General features: G+C 58.5%; 1 protein-coding gene across 1 annotated transcript in view; it reads left to right on the top strand.

Annotated features, from left to right (window-relative positions):
* CASTOR2 (cytosolic arginine sensor for mTORC1 subunit 2) overlaps window positions 1–16,121 on the top strand; it is a 55,732-nt gene that overhangs the window by 32,200 nt on the left and 7,411 nt on the right. Inside the window, exons 2-7 of the mRNA XM_077777802.1 lie at window positions 2,358–2,428; window positions 11,636–11,829; window positions 12,225–12,357; window positions 12,834–12,957; window positions 13,744–13,854; window positions 14,241–14,323. Of these exons, the coding sequence (XP_077633928.1) occupies window positions 2,358–2,428; window positions 11,636–11,829; window positions 12,225–12,357; window positions 12,834–12,957; window positions 13,744–13,854; window positions 14,241–14,323 (716 nt within the window). The remainder of the gene's footprint in view (window positions 1–2,357; window positions 2,429–11,635; window positions 11,830–12,224; window positions 12,358–12,833; window positions 12,958–13,743; window positions 13,855–14,240; window positions 14,324–16,121) is intronic.

The raw sequence follows: 16,121 nt of genomic DNA, 5'->3' as shown, positions 1-16,121 counted from the left end.
CCCCCCCCCGCCAGCCAGGAGGGCAGAGAGAGCCAGTGTGCGGTCACTGTGCCCGGCAGTCTGGTGACCAAGGTGCTTCTGGGGCTTTCTCCGCTGTGCACAGGGTCCCCAAGAAGGAGCCAGGCCAGACCAGGGGTTGCCACTTACTATGGTGATCATCTGCCATTGTCCCCAAGCAATTACAGATTGTATTTGTCCAAGCGATATTGCAGATTGGGTCGGGGACAGAAATGTGCTTGGAAAACCAAAGGGCTGGAGAGAAATCGAAGAGCGCGTGCCATGGGTTGAGTGGAATGTCAGTGGGGACGCGAATGACACCTTGCTTATGACTCTGGCACAAGAAATTTCTCTAAAGGCAGATTCGTGGAGGTACGCCGTATTTACGTATGGTAAAACTCACCCTTTTTAGGGTACAATTCTTGTGAGTTTTGACAAATGTGTATGATCTTATAACCACCACCACAGTCAAGATACCCAACACTGCTATTGCCCAAAAAGTTCCTCGATGCCCTTCTAAGTTTTTCTTTAATTTTTTTATGTTTATTTTTGATGGAGGGAGAGCACAAGCAGGGGAGGGCAGAGGGAGGGAGAGAGGATCCAAAGCAGGCTCCTCGCTGACAGCAGCGAACTCGACGCGGGGCTCGAACTCACGAATCGTGAGATCATGACCTGAGCTGAAGTCGGACGCACAACCGACCGAGCCACGCAGGTGTCCCCTTCCCTGGTGCCCTTGCAGATTCAGCCGCAAACCAGCCCCTGCCAACCATGGACCCGCTCTCCGCCCTTAGAGCTCTGCCTCTCCCAGAATGTCCTGTAAATGGAACCCTATAACACGTAACCATTTGAGTCTTGCTTTAACTTAGCAAAACACATCTGCGATTTGCCCGCGTTATTGCACGAAGCAGTAATTCATCCCTTTGATTGCTGGCCGGTACTCCACGGGGTGGATGGGCCATTTTATCCAGTTCGGCAGTTGAAGGGCGGACGTCTGGGTTGTGGCTGGTGTTGGGGGGTCACAGATAAAGGCTGTAAGCATTCGCATACGGGTATCCATGTGGCCCCGTGTCATCAGCCGGGAGGGGGTTGCTGAGCGTGCGGTCTGTGTACGTTTCGCTTTGTAAGAAGATGCCAGGGGCGCCTGGGTGGNCTGTACCATTGTGCATTCCTGGAAATCCCAGTTGCTCTTATATCTTGTGAAATTTTTAAAGAATAAGGACGGGGCGCCTGGGCGGCTCAGTGGGTTAAGCAGTTAAGCATCCGACTCTTGATTTCAAATGAGGTCATGATCTCACAGTTCGTGAGATGGAGATCTGCATCAGGCTCTGTACTGAGAGCACTTAACCTGCCTAGGATTCTTGCGCGCACGCGCACACGCCCCCAAAATAAATAAAACTTTTGTTTTAATTTTTTTGTATGTTTTGTTTTATATTTGAGAAAGAGAGAGGGAGAGTGAGCATGAGGGGGGGAGGGGCAGAGAGAGGGAGACACAGAATCTGAGGCAGGCTTCAAGCTCTGAGCTGTCTGCACAGAGCCCGACGCAGGGCTCAAACCCACGAACTGTCAGATCATGACGTGAGCCAAAGTTGGACGCTTAACCGACATCCACCCAGGTGCCCTGAACTTTTAAAAAAATTAAAAAATAAAGAATGAAGAAAGTAAGGGCGCTGGCTGGGGAGGCTNGTCAAGATTTATTTTCCATCGTAATCCATGTACAAGTGATATTTGGGTCCTTGCTAGGGTTACTCGTCGGACCTCTTGTTGTCAGGGCTTCCCAGGATGGATGGGCTTACACATTGGGCACCGAGCCACAGGGACGCATAGTAAATGGCCACAGGCAGTTTCCCCGCTCGCAGCTGCTTATGCATGCCACTCCCCCTGCGGCAGGCCAGGGGCGTGCTGGGGGCCTTCCAGCTGCTCGCAGGACAGGGAGATGGGTGTTGATTCGGGGGGGTGAGGTACAGTGGGGGGGGGCAGCAATGGAGGTTAGAAGTCAGAACAGTGGGGGGCCCAGAGAAGACCGTTCACCTACCTGCTCCCTGCCAGAGCCCCCCTTCAGCTGCTGCTTCCCCTGGGAAAAAGTGGGAACTAAGACCCTTCATCTGTAGGGGAGCCTGGAGGCTGGCTCAGGGGCCCCCAAATATTGGGGGTTCCAGAGGGGACGACCAGCCTCTCCAGACCTCCCTGAGGCATCCTGAGTCAGAAACGGAGGGCCGCGGAGGGGAAGCCACTGGAGGTCACCCAGCAGCCTGGGGTCAGAGCTCTGGGTAAACCGAGTCATCTCCCTCTGGGTCACAGGGTCCCGCCAGGTCTGAAGTGGGACTGACGCCATGTCCTTTGTCCGTCTATCCACCATCCAGGTGCAAGTTCTTCAGTCTGACTGAGACGCCGGAGGATTACACCATCATTGTTGACGAGGAGGGGTTCTTAGGTAAGTGCTTCTGTCACTGCCGCTGGGCCGGACCATGGCCTGCGGTCAGTGCTGGCTGCCTGCCGCCTTATTTCTGCCCACACCCGCTGCCTTGTTTCTGCCTCCGCTCCACCTTCCTAGTGATGGGTTAGAAAGTCAGCAGGGAGTCTGTTGCCTTCTCTGCCTGTGCCCTGGCTGATCCCGGCTTGCAAGGCGGCCCCGGGAAAGGTGGCCCCGGAGCTAAAAGGGTCAGGAAGACAGAGTGCTTGCCCAGCTGGGAACGGAAGCTACCAACAAGGAACCTGGGCCTGTTTTATTGAGCACCTGTTTTATTGGACGAGGTGCTTTAAAATGTCCTCAGTCCTTGTGCCCATTGGAGGGAGCCCTGAGTATCTTCTTTCTGTGATTTGCCTTTCCATTTTTCTGTTTTTCAGATTGAGCTATAATTCACGTATCGTAAAGTCCACTGCGTTATTTTTTAATTTTTTTAATGTTTGTTTATTTTTGAGAGAGTGCAAAGTGGGGGAGGGGCGGGGGGGGGGGGGNGGGGGGGGGAGACAGAATCTGAAGCAGGCTCCAGGCTGTGAGCTGACGTCAGCACAGAGCCTGATATGAGGCTCGAACTCCCGAACCTCGAGACCATGACCTGAGCCGAAGTCGGATGCTTAACCGACCAAGCCACCCGGGTGCCCCCCTGGTCACTTTTTCGTGGTTTTCTTTCCAACTTTCTCTGTGCACGGCTTGTATGGTCAGGGTATGTATGACTGTGCCCTGCAGCGACATGTTTTCACCTGCCCGTAACTTGACCTTTCCCATGATGTCACAGCCTCTCACAGGAAACGTCCTGGCAGATGGGACCTGCCTCCTCACAGGGTCCACAGCGGTTAGAATCGAAGTTGGCTTCCTTCTTCTCCAGTTATAAATTTATGGACCCCTGAAATGTGTAACATCTACTCGTATTCGAGGTGGTCCCTAAAATGGGGTCTGAGACAAGGTGTTGGGGGGTCAGAAGTCGACCTTTTGTGTGGTTCTCGATGGAAGCTGGAGGGCAGCCGTCTTAGACTGTCCTCACTGGTGAGCACACGAAACCCTGGAGGACCCGATACGCCCCCCACCCGCTCTGTCATTCTTACACACCCCTGCCCTGGGCACCTAGCCGGTGTGGGGGCTGCGCCCGGCCCCCCACATCTAAAAGGGCACAGTGTCCCTCCCTGCCTCTGAGGGGACAACAGCCTGGCCACAGCAGGGACAGGACAGGCCGTAGGGGAGGCCCCGCCCCATCATCAGAGTACCTAGCTAGTCATTCATTGATTCATTGACTCATTCATTCATTCGGCCGATATTTTCTGAGCCTACGAGCCGCAAACGAGGACTTGCGCCTTAACCACCGCGCAGTCATGTGAGGAGTGGGGGGGGGGGGCACCCATGCCTTTATGTGGAGGTGCCGAGGAGCGCGGCCCCCCAGCCACAGAAGGAATGCCCTGGAGTATCTGTACTCCGTCTGTCCATCTTCCCAGCCGAGACCGACCCTCTCCATCCTGAGGCAGCAAAGGAGAGAATGTGGGGAGCGGGGAGAGAGGGGGCCGCCTGCAGGACCCGGCGAGCCCTGGGAGCCCACGTGTGCGGAACTGTCAGCGACCAGGGAGGCGTCCTCTTCAGAGCCAGCCCCTCGCCCCCACCCCCAGATTGCAGGAGGCAACATTTACTGAGCACCTGCTGTGTGCCGGCATCTCACTGGGCCCTGGATGGGAAACATCACCTCTGATCCCAGGAGCCTCAGGGCCCGCCAGCTGATGACACTGTGGGTGCAGGGAGGGTGTGGGTGCCCTAATGGCATGTCGCAGAACACGCCCTGCTGTGCAGGAGACAAGCAGATGCATGAGCTCCCTGAATCAGTGTACATACCGCCCCCTCTGGGCCTGCTGTCCGCACACACCGTGCTAATAAGCCCTGGGAAGGACTCTTTTTTTATTTTATTTTTTTAAATGAGAGGCTTGGAATGGGAATGTAGCATTTTTTAAAGTTTTTTTCAAGTTTATTTATTTTGAGAGAGAGAAAAAGAGAACAAGGGAGGGGCAGAGAGAGAGGAAGAGAGAGAGAGAAAATCCCAAGTGGGCTCCGCACTGTTAGCACAGGACCTGATGCGGGGCTCAAACCCACGAACCGTGAGATCATGACCCGAGCCAAAGTCAAGAGTTGGATGTTTAACCACCTGAGCCACCCAGGCGCCCTGGGAAAGACTCTTACTTGCTTCGTTTTATAGATGAGGAAAGGGAAACACACGTGTGTAGCCTGCCGGAGACCTCATGGTTGGCGTCATCTCTGAGTGCTTCCAACGGCCGGGCCCTGGGCAGGGGAGATCAGAAGCGCAGGAGTCCAGCCTCTGCCCCTGAGCTTCCGGGAGGACAGAAACACAGGAACCAGAATTACAGTAGCAATGGAGAGTGGCACCCATCCTAGCTAGCTGAAGTGCAGTCCAAGAGGACTTCCTGGAAGAGGCAGTGCTTGAGGCAGACCCAACTAAATGAGTAAAGAGCCCACCCAGTGGCACCCACGCATCCGGGGGCGGGGAGGCTTCCAGAATGGAGGGCTGCTTGGCACTCTCAGGGAACTGAAGGTGAGCACATGAACAGGAGATGGAGACAGGACACGTGAGGCCAGGGGCGGCGGGGGCAAGGGGGAGCCGGCGAAGGGCCTCCCCTGATCTGGAAGGGCTTACCTGGAGGGAGCCGAGTGAGGCGGCTGTCCCGGTGAGGACCGAGCAGTAGTAATGGCCAAGGGCTCCCTGCTGGGTCTTCAAGTCTGGGGAAGGTGGGATCTGGGACAGGTGTAAATTAGTCACCCAGCAGGGGCTGGGAGGCCGGGCCAGCCTCTGGCCACCCCGCACTCTGTGACTTCCCGGTAGGGGGTCTCGCTTCAGCTCCTGGTCAGCGGACTGCTTGGGTATCCGTTATTGCCCCAGAAACATCAAGCAAAGTCATGTGCGTCTGTTGAAGTGNGGGGGGTCCACAAAGGGAGGACGCCGGGGGGTCCACAAAGCCAGACTCCTGTTCACCTGCACGGCCCTTACTGTTATGACCTCAGTGGAAACGCCTCCCCTTGTGGGCTCGTTCCAGGGGCCAGCAAAGTGGAGAGTAAAGACCCATTTTACATATGAGAACACGGGCACCAAGTGCGCGGTCACTGTGAGTGATGGGGTGCGGATTTGAAGCAGGATATGCCTTCAGGGTGGTCCTGGCAGATAAGGAAAGTACTCGGAGAAGGAGAAGTGGTATGGGGGTTCCAACAGACCGAGGTCAGGAGCAGCAGCTGAGAAGCAGGGGGAGGGGCAGGTAGTCTGGGAAGGCTCTTAGAGGGCAGGATTGGGGGGCGGGTGTGTGGAAGGAGCCACACGGTCCCACTCTCCTGCCCAAGCTCTGGGAGGCTTGTCTGCAGAAAGGGAGCTGGGTCTGTGGCCGCCCCTGGGGGACCCCTGGCTGCGCCACATCACATGAAGGAGAGCATCCGTCTCTCAGCGATCGCTTGTCACTAGACGGCCTCCTGTGGCCACTGGGAGCCTTGGTGACTGTTCGCCGGCAGGGTCACGGGCGTGAGGCTCTCACAGTTAGGAACTAGCAGCTGTTTGCAGTTCACTTGCATGTGAGATGAAGAATCTTGGCGGTGGGGGGACAGGGCGTTAACCAGACAGCTCTTCGTTTAATGTGGAAATTAAGAGGTTCTTGGCTCGACTGGATCTGTCGGTCTGTGTCGCAAACAGACAGCAGGAGGCGGGTGTGTGTTGAGCTTTTACGTGTCCAATGAGCACTTACTATGTGCGATGCAAGGTGTTCTTGGGGACCCAAAATAACAGTCCCTGCCCTGACCTCTGGGTAGTGGGCAGAATCTTAGGTTTGCGGTTTGGAGGGGCCCGGTGGTAACTGGGCCCCCACCCATCAGAGCCCCTATATCTGAATGTGTGATCCATACCACAGAGGGGCAGGGTGAGCTCAGGGGGCTGTGATTCGTCCAGAGGTGGAGCGGGGAAGTGGTTGAAAATCAACTCCTGGCCTCACCCTGGGCTACGATGGGGAGACCCAGGTTCAGATGCTGCTCTGCCCCCTTCACAGCTTGTGATTCTGGGTGCCCCGCCTTGTCCCAAACCCAGGACCCCCTCTCCCTTCCGGAAGTCACGCCCATGGCCGTACAGTGCACCTGTGCTCTATAGGCCGTGTCTACCTTGCATGTCCCCCAGGGCGGAGAGGGCTGTGCTCACCAGAGCTCTGAGCTCCTGGCATCCACCTTCTAGCTTGTCATTTACCATTTCGTAAGCAGAGGGACAAAGTGGTGTCCTCTCCAGGAGGTCCAAGCCGATGGAGCTTACAGCCCGGTCAGGCTCGTTCTTACTGTCCCCTAAAGCTGGTGCTCCCCGGGAGCACTGATGGGGGACAGTGCCTATCAGCATTTGCAGTGGCCTCCTACCTATGCCCCCCTTCGCCCCCCTGCAATGTGTAAAGTAACAGCCTGGAGCTGAGATTGCATTTCCCAGGATGGGGAGAGGTGGGAGGGCAGTGAGGAAGGGGGAGGGGTGGGCCTTGAGTGGCTGCCCCCTGCAGAGCCCTGGCCATTCCTGTGACACCCCAGTTCCTGCACGCCCTCCAAGCCCCCTCCTGCTGTGTTGTGGCAGATCTCTTCCTTCCACGGTCTACACCCCAGGCTGTGGCCGCTTTGCAGCGCTGGCCCGCAGTGGGTGCGGTCCCCGTCTTTTTATTCCACCCAGTAAAATCTCCTGCCCCTTCCCCAGTACCAGGTGGTCCTCAGAAGCTGCTCCCCTTCTCTCTATGTCCATCAGCTGATGGTGAGAGCCCCGTCCTGTTTGTCACGCCCACGGAATGAGACTTGCCTTCCGTATCTGACATAAGTTCTCCTTTACACAGCTGTCCAAAGACGTGTCTTATAGCCGGAAAACTTGTTTTTAACCAGATGTGTCGCGTCTGTCAGCGATGAGCCGGGGTTCCACCCCCGCCACTGGGTCTCACATGCCACCCAGTGTTCATGTTAAGCCCCCTCGGGCCGCACACTCGCCCGGGCGTCCATCTTCGCCCCGCGTGCGAGCTGCTTCGTCACAGCGAAACTGTACATTCAGGAAACCCCTGTTACGTGTTGCCCAAGTGCCTTCCAGAAACCGTCGAAACTACCACTAGCAGTGTACGAACACAAAGTCTCTGGCACTTGGTGAGCGCTTCGATGCCAGACACTTAGCTAAGCGCTTGTGGGGATTATCTCATTTAATCCTCGAAGCATCTTCTGGACCCGATCCTGATTTCATCATTCTGCATTTGAAAACTAAGAAACTGAGGGGCGTCGGCTTTGCCCAGAGTCGCACGGGCAGGATTCAACCCGCCCGCCTGGCCCCAGGACTCTTGACCCTGCTGCAGGCAGGGTAGGAGAAGCCCGAGGGACACTGGCTGTGTGGACAGGTAGCGGCTGTGTAGGAACCGTGGGCCCTGCAGCCACAACACGGGAGTCCTGGGGACATGGGGATCCAGTGAGCAGTGCAGGGGGGTGGGGCGCTCCACTCAGCAACAGAGCCTCTCCCTTGGTGGCTGGCGGGTGACAAGACAGTTAACCTTCACCACCACAGAGCGTGCTCAGCTCCGAGAGGCTATTTTTAGGGTCTTGTACTATGTGCAGTGACAGAAATAATCCATTTCGGTCTCGGAATGGGTCCACTTTTCCTCTCGGGAAGGGCAGGCTTGCTGCCTGCCTCCTGGTCAGCCTCCTTACAGCCCCAAATTGGGGCTCAGTTGCCCTGAGGCTTGGCCTGGGGTGAGGCTGGGCCGGGACAGGCCTGCCTTCCCTCTCCTGTGGAAAGCCAGGGCAGCTCTTTGAGTTCCCAGGGCCCAGAAGCCGCAAACACTGTGGTTTCCAGGTGCTTCTGCTCCTCTGACAAAGCTTGCCCTTTTGGAAGTATCATGACCACCATGGGTCTGAAGCTGACCACCACCGTCCGTGGGTTCTTTCCAGGGCCGAGAGCCAGGAGCAGGAGGCCCCGAGGCCGGGGGCAGGCCAGGCGGACCCAGCCCGGCCCGACCAGCTGCCCCGACTGGCCGACAGTTGCATTGACCTGAAATCCTGTGTTTCCACCCCCACCCCCACGCCCCCATTTTTCAGCCTCAGGCCTGGGCTTCTCTCCCTGGGACTCATCCAGACCTGCCAAGAGCCTCCCAGGAGCGGAGCCTTGGCCGCGGCAGCACCCCTTAACCATGCACATGCCCCAGCGGCTCACTGGGCGGGAGCCTTTCCCCACCATATCTGTGTTCCCCCCTGTATCTGAAGCAGCTTTCTGGCAGCCTCCACCGGGGAGGGTGAAGCCAGGATTGGAGCTTGTCGCTGTCCGAGCCCGGAGCCCGTGTTCTTTGCCCTCCTCCCGCCTTGGCCCCTGGAACGTGGAAGCTGGGCCAGCGGGGCGGAGGGGAGCCCACCTGCATGGTGAAGGCCTTGTGGGGTCCGGTGAGACCACATGAAGGCGGACGCCTGGGTCTGGGACTCAGAGCGTCAGGATCGGAAGGCTGAGCCTCTGGTGGCCCGATGCCTCCCCTTTACAGTCCTGGAGCTAAGCCCCGCATGGGGGAGTTTCCCTGATACACCAGGGCAGGCTGGTGGCCCACGTGGGTCTGGAAGGCATTCCACGGTGCCAGAGTGAGATCCCCCTGCCATTTACTACCCCATGATCTTGGGGCAGTCAGCTTCCCTCTCTGGGCCTCAGTTTCCAACTCTACGAAATGGGAGCGAGGTTGACTTTTCAGCCTATTACGGGTCCATAAGCAGATGGACAGCATTCAGACAGCCTCCCCGATCCGCCGATGTCTGGGCCCCTCTTGAGAGCCCTCCGCCCTCACTGGGGACCTGGCCCTTCTTCCTGGTCAGTGTCCAGAGCAGGGTGTGAGGTCTGTTTCCTAGTCGGAGCTAGGTTCGAATCCCGGCTCTTATGCATCCTGTGCATCCATAAGCAGAAGGGCATAGTCCCCACTGGTGGGTTGGAAATTCAAAGAAGTTGGCCGTGCCTGGGAATGGTCCCTGCGGGAATGGCGTTGGCTCCTCCCAGGGCCTTTGCCCGATCCTGGGAAGTCCGATAGAAGCAAGGGATGATGTCAGAGGCCACCCCCCACCTCGGGTCTGGAGGTGTAACAGAGCCCTGACCAAGCTGGGTGGAAGTGGGGGGGACAGGGGAGGTTGATAGGTGGGAACCGTGCGACCTGGACAGAGTAGAGCTGCCACTCAGCTCAGACCTCTGCCTGCCAGGCTCTGAGCCTGGCGGAGAACGAAGCAGACGGGCCACTGTGCCGGGGACTCGCACCCCTGCCCTGGACAGTAGCCACTCACCGTGCGCAGCCCTCAGAATTGAAATGAATCAAAATTAAATAAAACTTGCAGTCTGTTTTCTTCCATTGCATCAGCCATATGTCTTCCATTGTGAGTGGCTACCGTTTGGGGGCAGTGCAGGTATAGACCCTCCGTCCTTGCACAGAGGCCCCCTGGACAGCGCTCATTGAGGAAAGGACTTGGGCTTTTAGCCGAAGGACCTGGGAAGCCGCTGGGTGCCTTTGGGTCGTGAGGAACTTGGAATGGGCAGGCAGAGGGCGGGTTTGCAAAAGTTGCCGCGGTCTCGTGTTAGCATGTGGCAACCTAAGTGACCCTTCCAGAATTTTCTGAAGAAGGCTTAAGAGGTTCTGACCTAATGAAAGGGACATTTAAAAGTTTTTCATCACTATATATATTAAAATGGTGCCTGAGCTGGCTGGCCACGTTTGGGGCCCCATGACTCACAGCCAGTGCACAGGACCACAGGAAGTTTGGCTGGACCATCGGGACACCCCACCCCCGGGGGGCTCTCAGTGATGCCCCTTTGGATTTCAGAACTGAGCTCCTGGTTTGGGGGAGGAGGTTTCCTCTGGAGGTCTGTCCTGGGAATACCTTTCGTCTGACCCCCACACAACAAACTAAGTGTCTCCTGACTCGTGATTTCAGCTCGGGTCACGATCTCGAAGCTCATGAGTTTGAGCCCTGCATCGGGCTCTCTGCTGTCAGCACAGAGCCTGCTTGAGATCCTCTGACTCTCTCTGCCCTTCCTCACCACCCCAAAAAGAAAAGCATTTAAAAAGCCTTTCCTCCTCTTCCTCCCAAACCTTCCCCTTTCCTGGGAGGCCATCTCCCTCTCCAGCCAGCCTGGCCAGAGAGGGACCAATGGGCTCCCTAGACTGTGGTTACCATGGCAACCAGAGCCAGGCAGGTGGGAGTCTGGAAGCCATCTTGCCCGAGGCCAGCCCAGCCTTCCTGGGGTGGCAGTATCTTCGTCACCATTGTCCAGACAGCCTCCCTGGGGACCTGGCCCTTCTTCCAGGTCAGCACCCAGAGCAGAGCGCGAGGTCTGTTTCCTAGTCGGGACCTGGGTTCGAATCCTGGCTCTCACTCCCTAAGGGATCTTAGGCAGTCAGCAGCCCCCTCGGCGCTCTGGTTGCCATGCCAGTGGGAATGGCCGTCCTGGTACAGCGCCTGTGACACGCTCTGTAGCTGTGCTGGGCTCCGGCCCCAAGTGCTGTGTCTGCAGGACCAGCAAGGGCAGGTGAACATTTGGGTTCCGGGTGTCGTGAGCCGGTCGGGGAGACTCGGTGATTGCTGCCACTCTGACCCTCCCCCTGCTCCCGCCCGGGATCCCTGGGCTCCCTGGAGGGACTCAGGGGGCAGTCACTGCATAGAAGGTGGCATCCTTCAGAACCCTCCTGGGGCTGTGTGTTCTTCCAAAACCCAAGTCTGATAGAAGCGGGGAGAGAAATCCTGGGGCCCCCAAAACCCTGGCTCTGGCCTCCCCTCCCCCTCCAGCAGCCTGGGAGGTACCCAGAAACCCAGTGTGAAACCACAGCCCCCAATACTGGAGTGAGAACTGGAAATAACAAAGTCACTGCTGAGTGCTGAATACCATCGTTTCATGGTGGAGGACACAGAGGTCCAGGCACAGATAAAGCGCTCGTCGCTGAGGTTTCTGCCTGGCTGGCCTGCCTGGCATGTGCCCGCTTGGTCTTCCCGGCCTGGGAGCCCCTGATCCCATCCTCCTCTGACAGACGAGGGCACCGAGGCTGAGAGGGCAGGGCTGGCTGGGGTCACACAGCCGCCCCCATCTCTGCAGCCCTGCCCTGCCCCAACGATCTAGACCTATCAGTCACAGGCCCGCCTTCCGTGTCCTCCCCCCAGAGCTGCCCTCCTCAGAGCACCTGAGTGTGGCGGATGCCACCTGGCTGGCCCTGAACGTGGTGTCGGGCGGGGGCAGCTTCTCCAGCTCGCAGCCCATCGGTGTGACCAAGATTGCCAAGTCTGTCATCGCCCCGCTGGCCGACCAGAACATCTCCGTGTTCATGCTGTCCACCTACCAGACGGACTTCATCCTGGTGAGCTGAGGCCCCACACGCCGGGTGGGTGTGTAGCCTGCAGCATTCCCTGGCCCCCGTCCCGTCCACTCGCAGAGATGGCGAGGGGCCCGGGGTCATCCGTCAAGCATCAGAACAGCCCAGGTGGGGCTCCGGGGTCCGCCTGGCCCCACTCTCCACCCACCTTTGCAGGCCATGCTTGGTTTGAGCCGGAGGCCAGAAAGTGAGGGGCACAGACCTGTACCTCCCGGCCCTCCGGGCAGTGTCTCCTCCCCCCTGTGTCGTCCCGGCTGCCTCTGGGAGGCGCACACACCCGGTTCCGGCCCCCGGCCCCAAGCCGGTCCTGGGAGCAAAATTTCAGAGTGAAGGGCGTCTGGGACCCCGGGGCACTCACGTCCTTGACCCCCCACCCCTAGGTGCGCGAACGGGACCTGCCCTTCGTCACGCACACCCTGTCATCGGAGTTCACCATCCTGCAGGTCGTCAATGGCGAGACGGTAGCAGCCGAGAACCTCGGCATCACCAATGGCTTCGTGAAGCCCAAGATGGGTGAGCTGGGGGGACTCCGTACAGAGGAGACCCCAAGAAGTTACCAGGTCCCACTCCAGAGCGGCTCCACTCTCAGAGCATACATGAAGTTCTGGACATAACATAGCATAACAGTCCTGGCCAGACCTTGCTCTCAAGGTCTAGCAAGGGCAGGGGACAGGGGCACAGTCAGTGATGGCCAGAGGCCACTCCTCACCCACTTGGTATCCAGGCAGACATCCCAGAGGCAGTGACTCTGGAACTGAACCTTAGAGCACAAATAGGAGCTGAACCAGGTGGTGAAGGTTGGAAAGGGCATTCCAGGCGGCCAGCAGGGCACGTGCAAAGGCCTGGGGGTCTGGAGGTGAGCCTGGAGGATCAGGAGGCTACAGAAGGAACAGGGGCCAGGTCTCCCCACCCCCATCTTCCTGGGCCCTCCTCCTCCCTGATGCTCCTCCTCCTCCCGACGTCAGTGCCTGATGTCTTTGCTCTTGCAGTCCAGAGGCCTGTCATCCACCCTCTGTCCAGCCCAAGCAACAGGTTTTGCGTCACCAGCCTGGACCCTGACACGCTGCCTGCAGTTGCCACACTCCTCATGGACGTCATGTTCTACTCCAACGGGTATGGCCCCCATGGGCATGAGAGGCTGGGGGGGTGCAGGGGGACATGACTCTGCCTGGGAGTCCCAGTCTGAGAGGGTGACACAGACCTGCCCTGAGAGCTAGTCTGATGGGGGAGACACAGTCTGCCACCCACCTTGGCAGTCTGGTGGCGTCAGGTGGGGGGTGGCGGTGGGGATCATGGCTCTACCCAAAAGCCCCACTCCGAGAGGGGAAATATCCTTCCTGGGGAACCCCAAAACTGGGTGAAGCCCCAGGTGCACATGCATGTGTAATAAGCACCCCCGCTGTCCCCTGAACTCCAAGGGCAAGAGGCCCGTCAGTCGAGGAGCTGGGATTTTGGGGTGTTTCATTCTGCAGAGGCAGGGTCTGCGTTTTTCCTCAGAGCAGATTTTAAGTTTAGGCCAACACTTGGGGAGGGGACCAGTGAGCTGGCAGTGAGCCCAGCTTGTGCCCTGAGACTGGGATCAGCGCAGGGACAGAGAAGCTACTAGGGAAGGGGCGCGTGTCATCTGCACTCTGAGCCTCCTGGGGTCCCCGGCACTGGGAAGTGGAGGGCACACCTCCATGAATGCCAGGGACTTGTCCGTGTCTCACAGAGGAGGGACCGCGGGTGGGAGCCACAGGTTCAGGGTCACCCAGGAGGGCAGGGTCAAGGCCAGGACTTGGCCCTGCTTCCCCGGGCTTCCCAGCCCTGTGTGCCGAGGCCGACAGGCGGGCCGGGTGGGAGTCCGGGTGCGGCGGGGGCCCCTCCACCCCTCACCAGCACCCCCGCCCCACCCCCCAGAGTGAAGGATCCCATGGCTGCTGGGGAGGACTGCGGCCACATCCGCTTCTTCTCCTTTTCCCTCATCGAGGGCTACATCTCCCTGGTGATGGACGTGCAGACCCAGCAGAGGTGAGTCGGGCCGGGCGGGCTGGGCTGTAGTGCACACGCCTCCCACTTTGTACCCATCAGTGCTCCGCACAGCCCTGCCTCGGTGGTCAGCTGGGCCCATCTTGTGACAGCAGCTCAGAGAGACCAAGGCCCAGGGCCGCCTGGGCACTCCCCGTCTCCGGGGCGGGGGTGGGGACGGTGTGCCGAGCAAATGAGCAGAGGAGGGCAGTTGTCCCAAAGCCACTCCCAGCCTTGCCCTCCTGTTCTGCCTGGATGAGAAAGACAGGCTGGTCCTTGAGACCCTGGAGCTCCCGAGCCCCCTCCCCTGGCCCTGTAAGCAGTGCCCCGAGGGTCAGCCTAGGGACCACGACCAACACCAGCCTCTGGGGTTTCCTCTCTTTGTTAAGGTTCCCTAGTAATTTGCTGTTCACGAGTGCGTCCGGAGAGCTCTGGAAGATGGTGCGGATCGGAGGACAGCCGCTGGGATTCGGTGAGTCCCCTGGGGCTCCGCACCGGCGGCTGGGGGCTTCGCATCACGAGTCACACACCCCGNAGGGCCCCCGCCACGGGCCCGTGACTGGCGAGTGACAGAAGGCACGGTCCTCCAGAGGACGGGAGGAGCTCCTTCAGCCCAGGCGCCCTTGTTGTTAAGGCCTTCGTCAGCCCCACCTGCCCACGGGCAGTGGCCACTGCTGTTGGATGAGTTTCCGTCGTGTAAATACATGCAGTTGCTAAATGCCTCACAGTAAGACTGCGGACACCCCAGCACCCGCCCCTAAATGCCTCACCCCTTCTGTCCTGGAAGGGAGCACCTTCTCCTCCATAGCCACGAACTGAGCCCATGGGAGGGAGTCCATAGTGATTCCCTAAGTCTAGAGTCAGTTTCCACAATGACCCAGTGTCTTTGGCAGAGAGTTTTTCCCTTGAGCATTTTCCAAGTGGCCACAGGCCTCAGGGGCCTCGGTAGGTGGTAGGGCCACGTGGCACCGATCCGCCCGGTGTTGGGGGGGGGTGGAGGGGGCATTGCTGGCCCCATTACCAGTGATGCAGCGATCAAAAAGGATTTCTTTTTTTTTTTAATGTTTTTATTTATATCTGAGAAAGAGAGAGAGAGAGAGGGAGCATGAGCAGGGGAGGGGCAGAGAGGGAGGGAGACACAGAATCTGAAGCAGGCTCCAGGCTCTGAGCTGTCAGCACAAAGCCTGATGTGGGGCTCGAACTCCCTAACCGTGAGATCATGACCTGAACTGAAGTTGGATACTTAACCAACTGAGCCACCCAGGTGCCCCAGAAAGGATTTCTTGAGGCTGGACCTGCTAGATGCCAGAGCATGAACCTGGAAGAGGCAGTCCATAAGTTACAGGGCAGCTGTTTCTGGAAGCATCCCCATACAGCTTTGAACACTGATTTCCCACAGATGGAGTGAAGAATGTTCCAGATAAAGCTCAGACTACTCCAGGGTCTCAGTTCCCAGGACAGGAGATGAGGGTAGCAGGACATTCTGACCTGAGGGTGCAGAGTCAGTGAGGGAGCCGTGTTGTGCCTCCTGCCTCACCCGCCTCTGGACGAGCCTGCAGGTGGACAGGATGGGACACATCCCCCCACCCCTCCCCTGCCCCAGCTCTGCTCACATCAAGGCCAAAGCCAGAGCCATACAGGGGCCAGGACAGGAGGCTATTCTCTGGAGTGCTGAGAAGTGTACACTGATGGCTCCTGGTCCGACCCTGGGACCCACAACCTGCCTCTCAGGGCCTCCTTCTCCACAGACCCCAGCCTTTCTGCTGCTACCTGTGCTGCGCGGCGCAGGGTCACAGGGGTGTGGAGGCGAGGCCGGGGCTGGAGGAGACCAGCGTGGCCGCAGGAATTGAGCCTCAATTTCCTAATACATAAAATCAGGGTGACGACAGCCGCTGCGCCTGGGTGGGGAGTTCTCGTGTTTGTCCGTTAGTCCAGGTGCTCTGCAGGCCACACGTGCCATCGCTGTCACATGTAAGGACCAGGTGGCTTGGAGAAGGGTCAGGGAGGGAGGACTTCCCAGAAAAGGTGACTGGTGGATATTCGCCTGGCTGTGGGGAGGAGGGGGCAGTACCAGCAGCAGGAGGTATGATGTGGTGGCCAGGTGGCCCCCAGCGGCTCTGCCCAGGGTACAGAGTCCAAAGGTAGAAAGGGTAGAACGACCCAGCCAGGCCACCCGAGGCAGAGCGACCAAGGCCTGATGCCAGGCCAGAGGCTCTGTCACTATTTCTCCCTGAAGGTGGAGGCGTCGGGCAGAGCCTGGGCAGGTAGAC

The sequence above is a fragment of the Crocuta crocuta genome, unplaced genomic scaffold (genome assembly GCF_008692635.1).
Source record: "Crocuta crocuta isolate KB4526 unplaced genomic scaffold, BGI_CrCroc_1.0 scaffold217, whole genome shotgun sequence".
Taxonomy (NCBI): domain Eukaryota; kingdom Metazoa; phylum Chordata; class Mammalia; order Carnivora; family Hyaenidae; genus Crocuta; species Crocuta crocuta.
The sequence above is the reverse complement of the archived record's forward strand: the minus strand, read 5'-3'. Positions and strand labels throughout refer to the sequence as shown.